Source organism: Aptenodytes forsteri, unplaced genomic scaffold, assembly GCF_000699145.1.
Source record: "Aptenodytes forsteri isolate BGI_AS27 unplaced genomic scaffold, ASM69914v1 Scaffold23, whole genome shotgun sequence".
In the NCBI taxonomy this organism is placed as follows: domain Eukaryota; kingdom Metazoa; phylum Chordata; class Aves; order Sphenisciformes; family Spheniscidae; genus Aptenodytes; species Aptenodytes forsteri.
In genome coordinates, this window is record NW_008796043.1 from 982,195 (window position 1) to 990,901 (window position 8,707).

General features: G+C 39.3%; 1 protein-coding gene across 1 annotated transcript in view; it reads right to left on the minus strand.

Moving 5' to 3' along the window:
* Positions 1 to 8,045, minus strand: part of SPIDR (scaffolding protein involved in DNA repair) — a 202,485-nt gene extending 194,440 nt beyond the window's left edge. Inside the window, exons 1-5 of the mRNA XM_019473737.1 lie at positions 8,028 to 8,045; positions 7,004 to 7,159; positions 5,884 to 5,962; positions 4,188 to 4,373; positions 1,285 to 1,442 (exon numbers count right to left, since the gene is read on the minus strand). Coding sequence (XP_019329282.1) covers positions 1,285 to 1,442; positions 4,188 to 4,373; positions 5,884 to 5,962; positions 7,004 to 7,159; positions 8,028 to 8,045 — 597 coding nt within the window. The remainder of the gene's footprint in view (positions 1 to 1,284; positions 1,443 to 4,187; positions 4,374 to 5,883; positions 5,963 to 7,003; positions 7,160 to 8,027) is intronic.
* Between the last annotated feature and the right edge of the window lie 662 nt (positions 8,046 to 8,707).

Consider the following 8,707-nt stretch of genomic DNA (forward strand, 5'->3'; position numbering starts at 1 on the left):
CAGCCAAACCTCGCTGCGGCAGGGCTGTCTCCCCGGACCCCTCCCAGCGCTCCGCCACCGCCCCTCGTCCAGCTGAAGTTTCCCCTGCTGCTAGGTGACCGCTGCGCTCCTTGCCCTCTCGCTGGGCTCCTCTGATAAGGGCCCGGACCCTCCTCGGCCTCCTCCAGGCCAGGCAAACCCAGTCCCTCCACTCTGCCCGCCTGCAGCAGCCCCGGCCGGCTGGGCAGCCCGGCTGTTAGCCTGTCCCTCGCATCCTGGGAAACACTGCGGGTGCGGGGGCTCGCTGGTGAGGCGCTTGCGGATGCAGCCAGCCTCCGGCACCAGAGGTTACATGTTAACTTTGCCTAGGGTAGTGTCAAATCTCGAGTCTTTTAATACAAGTCATTTCGCTGTTAAGACACTAAATAAAGATCAACATTTCTGCCATCTATTCTATACTTGATATAGTATGCCTTCTTTATAAATAATGTTATATTTTCTACAGTAAAAAAAAAAAAAAAGAAAAAGATGCTACCAGATCTTAGCTGGTAGCTGCCAGCTTTCTGAGCTCTTCAATCCTCATCACTTTTCAGTGATGTAGGGAGTCCTGTAATTAGTCCCATCATCACTCTCAGAACACGCTCGAGTCACGATACCTGGTTTTTATATAGTCAAGGTCTCAAAGTACTGAAAAGAAATAGGTAACTGTCTATCATCTAACACTAACTCACCCACCACATTACAGGAAATTTGGATGTCAACTTGCAACAGGCAGCCAGGGGCTGTAGAGAATCCAGATCACCTCTCCGGTGAGAAACCTACTCACTTGATCACCTTTTTGCACGCACATTGAAATACAAGGAATTCCATTTAAATATAAGAACAAACTTCCGTACTGCGAGGGTGACCGAGCACTGGCACAGGTTGCCCAGAGAGGTTGTGGAGCCTCCATCCTTGGAGATACTCAAACCCCAATCGGACGCGTCCCTGAGCAACCGGCTCCAGCTGACCCTGCTTTGAGCAGAGGGGTTCGACTAGATGATCTCCAGAGGTGCCTTCCCCCCTCAGTCATCGCGTGATTCAGTGACCACACTACCAAGCTCTAGGTGTGGGGCACTGCTTGGTTTTGAGGTTTGGCAGTCAGAGAAAATGCCTTGAAATTCTTGCGTACAGAATTCTTTCTGGAGAGATGAGGTAAGCAAAAACCTCACGTTCCTCCAAATTAAATGCAATCAAATATGAATATACTCCATAATTATAGTAGAAGCTTTTCTTTTTTTTTTTTAACCTGAAACAGTTTCTCACCTTACAAAGCTCATCATTCTCCTCTTTGACAGGCAGAGACTTAAAATTTGTGCAGGAGTCCGAGTCTGATATCTCCAGTGAGCTGTCATCTTTTTCTGATCCATCACACCTATTGGTAGAATCACTATCCTTCTCCCAATCAATGAACTCTGATTCATCTAAAATAAAAATATTTGTAAAAAGAATTTTTCTTAATCACCATATATTATTCATAAGCATGAAGTCAAACAGAGTAATACTACAATTATCCCTCACTTGGGGAAAAAGCGCAGTTATTTTTTACATATGTTCAACTGATCTTCACATTTAACTATTTTGTGATCCTGTCTCTCATAAAAGCTAAGTCCTACTAGCAGACAATAGAAGCTTCTGTGAAGAAAGATATAAAAATTACATTAAAAAAAAGATTTCAAAGTACTGCCCATAAGGAGGCAGTATATTTAACTGCTTAAGCAGGTAGGGGTTTTTTAGTTTAGTTATTATTAGTTTTCCTAGGCTTTAGTTAGGGGGTTTTTTTTGCCCAGTTGCATTGGATTTTCCAACTGCACTTGTTCAGAATTAACTGTTCTAAGCAAATACCTCAGTGACCTGGAACAGCTGAAAATTTGGTGTAAGTTAACATCTGCTATACTGCTATAAGTGGCAACCCCCACAGAGAAATGAAAAAGCTAGTTGAAATGGTCACCTCCTAAAACACCATGGCTAAATACACAGGTCTGCAAATCAAACCTCTAAGCACATCAGACAGAGGATTGTTTAGGATAAATTAATAGAAACAGGCACAAGAAAAGACGTGGTTTTTTTTAAAAAAAACTACAACAAAATGGCAATAAACAAAGATGGAGATGCAGAACAATCCTTCCACCATCCTCATGACCAGGTGGTGTTTAATGCAACTCCAAAAGTCCACCCATACCTCCGAGGATCTCCTGAAGGCAGCGGAAGCCTCAGCTGCCGTAGCAGACCCACCACCCTTCAGGTCCAAGTGGCACAAGGTACTGAGAGGAAGAATTCTCATTGTATTTGGTATAAATGAGCATGTTTGGAGGAGGAGGGGTGAAAGCTTTTTTGGTTTTGCAAATGTCACATTTCTAACACTGAAAGAGTCACGTACAGGGGAGAGGCAGCAGAGAAAGGAGGCACCTGCAGAACGCTCCAGGCATCTGTACAGTCCATGGAACTGTGGCAGCACCTTCTGGACTTGGCAGCGCTACTACAGTCTAAATCACTAGTTTCTTCATGGAACTTCCGAACTCTGAAGTCACCCAGACAAATAAACACACAGCTCTGGTGTTGCCTGCTTTTTCACACGCGTGAATGCATTTCTGTTTCTAACTACGAGAAAGCTTCATCAGAAATTTTAAACACAGACATCAGTGACCAGGTAGCACAAAGAGGTCTCTCTCGAAGCTGTGTGGCAAGCTGCATGCAACTTGTGACAGCAGTATAAATTCCTTAATAAAATATGAGACAATCAGTTTTATCTTGTCACGCTCAAGTACTAACACTCTGTCTCTGAAGATGAACTTCAGGTGAAAGGGCATGTCACTTAAAAATACTTTCTCAGCTATTATCCCCATATTTACAATTGTACCTATATATGCACACACATAGATACATGTGTACAATACTGTAATTAGTGTATATGATGGTTACTTGAAAAAGCAATGGAAATTACAGTTCTTTTACTCCCCGCTGCTTTCAATAACTGCTTTCAATATATTTTTGGGTTTAGAAGAAAAACAGGAAATGACTGGATTTCCTCAGTAACTTCGAGCAGATACATAATGCATCAGGGTTTCTTCATTTACACAGAGAAACCAAATTTTGCTATCTTACAAAAATAAAAATAAGTCTGTGTACTGTCTCTTAAAAAAAGAGAATTAAAGATTAAGACCTGCAGGATATACTTGCAGGAGACAAGTGCAATAGAATGATATTAATGGCAGGTTAGAAAGATTCCTGGTATTAGATTGCAGTCTAGAAAATGGGCAGTCCTTCCATTTCAAAAATAAGGAAAGAAAATTACTAGGAATTACAAAAGATGACCATCAGATATGTCAATGACAGTGTTAAATCAATGACAAAAATAAGGATGAAAGAATCAACTCACAGTGGTGTTTGAACACTTTGTCAGACATCCAGGAGGTGAAGTCTAGCTGTAATACTTCAGACCTAGCTGAAGTATTACAGAGCTAACCGGATTTATTTTCCTGGAAGTAGTCACGTTGAAAATACTTCCTAACAAGTTCTAATGCAAATTAAACATTATCCTAATTAACGCTTATGTAACGGAGCACACAAGTAAAGATTTTTCTGTCTTCAGCCGCACTTTTTAATCAATTTCTCTCCCCTCTGTCATCCCCTGCTCCGTGAATTAGAAAGCAAGTGCTAAGAACAAAACTCATGGTCGTCTCCACAATACAGCTAACGGGAAACAAGGAATACTGCGTACCGAAATGAAAAGTCACGCCACAGAACAAGATGCTATCTGCAGCTGCAAAGTCTGCCACATCTAGTCAGTAGATGCAGACAGCAATATTACCAGTAGAACAGGGTGGGCAGAGAAAGCTGTTCACAACCCCAGTATCTGTACCACAGCACAGAGAAGGAAATGGTACAAATAAACTATAATATATTGAAATGAACTGACATGCTTTACTCTATGTATAGCCTGCCCAACTATGCTCCTTCCTTTACTCCAATACTTTAAAATTTTTCTACATAATTTATACTAAGAGCTTATTCCGTACTCAGATGAAATTGATGAAAAAAGGCCAACTGATTTAACTGAAATAGGATTAGATCATGTCATCTTGCCAGAATGACCTCAAAGAATTTTCATTACAGCACTTGAAGTTGACAGAAGGTTTCTTGACAAATCTGCTTGTGTTTGAACTTACCTTCACTACTACTGTCCTCTAACAATAAATCATGTCTGCTAGGTGATTTCCCTGTTTTGGAAGTGTGACTTTTTTCGCTGTGTAACCTTGCAATCAATGTTTTATTTTCATCATCTGAAAAATCACTGCCACTAGAGGTCCATATTATGTCCTCAGCCTCCTTAGAGCTTTCAGCAGCAGCAGATCCTATTAAGAAGAATTGTAAAGTGTTAGATTGTTACATAAATGTGATATTGTTAAATTTAAAATTCTTAAAAAGTAAACTACATTATTTTTGAACTGGAAAAAAATTATCAATTCTGTCATCAGAGATTAATACTGGAGCATTAACTCACACGTATTTTTTATACATACACACATTATTTTCATTTTGGTTCTCTACAATAAATGCTAACACTTCATTTTATACAATGAGGCTATCAATCAGTTCCTCAGGAGAGTGAGGACAAGTAATGACTGTCTGACATATAGTCCTCTACACACAGTCCTAATGCTCCCACATGTGCCCTTTCAAAATAGTAAGTGGTTTAAATAAAGACCGTCCTTAGAATTCTGGGCTTGGGATTTCTCTGACTTTATACAATAAATAACAAATGAATAAAAGTATGCCATCAGTAGAGATGACTTTCCAGTTTTGTCCTGAGAGAAAAAAAAATTTAAACTTTTCAGGAGTAACGAAGAATAGCTGTTGTGTTTTTGAAGTGAGACATTTAAATTCAAAATACCTCTCTCCATCATTTTTAATAACAAAAGCAAGGAGAAAAGGATTAATGTTTAGCAGTGGAGCATACAGAATTAGCAATCATAGGAAGGCAGAATTTTCTACTTCCTACAACTACTAAAGTTTTTTAGGGAAATGGGAAGTTAGACAATTACTGGGGATTTGGAATTAGGCGGGAGGGCTCAGAAGAGAGAAACACAACCATATCTCCTTCTGTAACACACAGGTTCTTTCCAGAAATCTGGAAAAGCATGATTTTGAACCCCAAAAGGTAGACAAAAGGTGCTTAGTAGGTCACTTAACTCCAACAGAGGCAGCACAGCTGCTGGAGCAAGTAGAAATACAAAGACTGAAGAAGCCACTGCCCCCTCTTTCTTTCCCTTCCTCTGGACTCAAAAAGGGAAAGAACTGCAAGGAGTCGATAAGTCTTCCTCCTCCTCTTTACTATGCCTAGAGTTCTTTTTTATCACAATATTAAACAGACTTGGGTGCATATAGAAGACTCTGAAAGCCAGGAGGTTGACAAAATTCTGTTTTTCTATCTGTTGCTCATTCTTACAAAATATGTTTTCTCTCATGCCTGCTTGTCTGTCTCTAGCAGAAGAATTATTTCACCCTCTATCTAGACAGCTAAGTGTTGTTTTTCATTCCCTCCTCTTAAAAGTGTGAAGAATTTAAATATCCTGTCCCTACTAGAACATGCACTATATACAGCATTAGTGATGCTTCTTTCATCTGTTCCAGAGCAATAGCTGAAGGGCCTGCAGCTTTGCAGGATATATTTCTGGCACGCTAGGTGAATAGAGGAGCTCAATCACAATAGCATCACGACTGTGTCTCATATCAAAATTAGTTTCTGATTACAGTAACAGAAGAAGAAAGCAACCAGTATTTTGAGCCAGCTTCTACCTTGATAAAGGGCAAAACAAAGTGACAATCTTCTGACAACACTAACATGAAATAGTTATAATATACCTGCTGCATTTTCAGCAGATATTAACAGTGGTCCAAGATGCTTCTTAATCCTGGATTTCTTACCAGTAGGTCTCAGAGACTATATTAAAAAGAGACAGAGAGAGATATTTAATCACCAAGGCATTAAAGACAATTTTAACATGTAGTAATACACTCAAAACTGTTGTTATTCACCCATCACAACTTAGTAGCACAGTTTCAAATCAGTTTTTCTATCTTCTACTAGACTGCAATATAATGAGTGAGGTAATAAAGCATGAGAACAGCAATATAAAAGCTGAATTTTCATTGTTTTGGAAAATATAAACTTACTGTGACAATGAGAGCAATCACATCTGACCTTGCGAAGAACAGCCGCCAAAATTTTCATCATTAAGTGTCAAAAGTGGGCAGGAAGAGCACGCCTGATAAAGCATGTGCCCTATTCAAAGGTTACAGAAAGAAGCACTCAGTGGCCCCGCCTCTGATTTTATTGAATCCCACAAGCTATGCGACACTGTGACTGCTCGGTACCAGAAGAAACAGAAAAGCAACTTGGTTGAAGATGATCTTCAGCACAAAGCACTTCTCACTCAGAACTGGCTGAACATCTCTGTTCATGACCAACAAGACCAACACGCACAAAAAAAATTAAGTACAATTTGATATATCATCCAAAAGAGCATCTGCACCAAGATCCACATCTGCAGGGTCATCAAAAAGCAGGATTTTCTACAGTGAATTCAGTATTGCAAACATACCCTTTAGATCTAGCAAAAAATCTTCAGATGCAAACTAGAGTCTTTTTGTTCCATATTTTTTAGGAAATGCAGTACTCCATCCCAAATGTCAAATTACTTTTATATCCTTCAGCGTATTATTGAAATTTTCCAAATGGTAAGTACTATCTAGAACATAACACATTAACGTATGCTCAGAAACTTACACTAACAAGTTAAGACAATGCCCTTATGTAACCTTGCTTTCCATTTTTGTCTACTTTGACAGTTATACCAATATGCTGTTAATTGGGAAACAACACAAAAAAGGGCAACATCTTATTATTCAGTCAAGCATGGAAATTGGTTTAACTGTCAGTTTGCATCTCTTTCTTACACCATTAAGTAAGCCAGCATTTTACCTCCAGCACTGAAGTGCTCTGGAAACCATCCCCGCATCTAAGCCACGCCTTGGAAATCGAAGTAGCAGTCACTGATGTCCTGACATTTGATTTTTTCAGATGTAGAGGTGTCTCATCTGGGAAGGGTATGAATTCTGCATTCCAAAATCGCTTCCGCTATGAGGAAAACCAAACCCATTAAAAACACCGTGTACACATAATTCTTTTCAAGGGAACTTTACTTAATCTAGACCGCCCCTTTTTCTGAAGGCTTAGAAATATAAATTCCAATTTTTCATGAGCTGGGGAAAAAAAGTCTTGAATACTTGCAACCATTTTTTATGCAACACCATGTAATAACAACAACCCCAATGTCATGAGTAAATTTAATTTTTGATAAGCACACTACATTCTGTTGATCTAAATTATATTTGTAGTACCTGTTAGCTGCCCAGTGAAGCTGAAAATATTATCCTAAACAGGAACAGCTCAGTAAAATACATTTTAACTAAGTAATTCCTTCAAACTCACATTTAATTTGATTGAATTCTGTGTTATGAAGGAGGTCAAACTAGTCAAACTGGTCACTATCCAGCTCTCCATTAAAAACCAATTAAACAAAAACCACCAGACTCTTTCAGCTTTAAGAATTACATTTGTTTTCACAACAATTTCCCAAAAAATGGTAGACGAAGTGTTGCACTCCCCTTACATGGGATGCTGGAAGTCATTTGGACTATTAGATAAGTCACGAAACAGGATGCTGATTAGCATCCAGTGCTAATTTCATGCAATAGATTTTAACATCTGAGAGTAGTTGAAGCTGAGAGAATTGCCTGTTATCACATCCAAAGTTATCTTTAAGATTCTACACCAGTTTATACATATAAATTGATCTTAAGCACAATGAACAGCGCACTGCTACTGAAACTTATCTCACAAAATGTTGACCATATTATCTGCCCAAATATGTGTCTTCTTTTCATATACTTTCTTTCAAGCAACTACAATTCCTACCTACATTTAAGAATTACTCCGAAGTTACGTTAATCAGCACATACATTTTCAGTCAAACTGGTCAATCAGGACTGTAACATACACTTTGAACTAAGAAACATATGCAAAAAAAAGTGTCTTTGGCAACTTTTGTCCATTTTGTAACTGATAATGTGTATTTGTTTCCTCTAGATTTTTTGAGTGTTCGCAAGAATAGAACAAGTACTTTCCAAAAGCATACAGTGAGCAGCATCTTGCTTCACCCCTCCGGTCAGCTGGTCCTATTGTCGCATGGTGAGAAGACAAAGTAAAACAAATGGGCTTTGCAGTTTCCTCTGGCAGCAGCTGACCTTGCTAAGAGCCTCTTCGCAAGTCGCTGGGGGTATTTACACCGCAAAGCAGCTACTACGAGAGGTCATTATCACCAAAGTCAAACTGTCCCTATAACTGCTCCCACCGATCGATAAATGAGAAGTAGTACAACGTTGAACCTGATGTGGTATTAAATAAGGAATCAAAAGCACTTTAATAAGCACATGATGTCAAGTAAGGAGGCTATGGCAGTTTAAACAAGAAGGGTTAACGTTATTACACAAAGAGAATTTAAATCCTGCTTTCCTCCCAGTGAAGATGCTGGCCCAAGCCTCCATTTCCAGAGAGCTTAGACACTAACCTCTACATTGTGCTATCCTCTTGGTAAGTACTCCTGCCTCTGCACAGAAGAAAGCA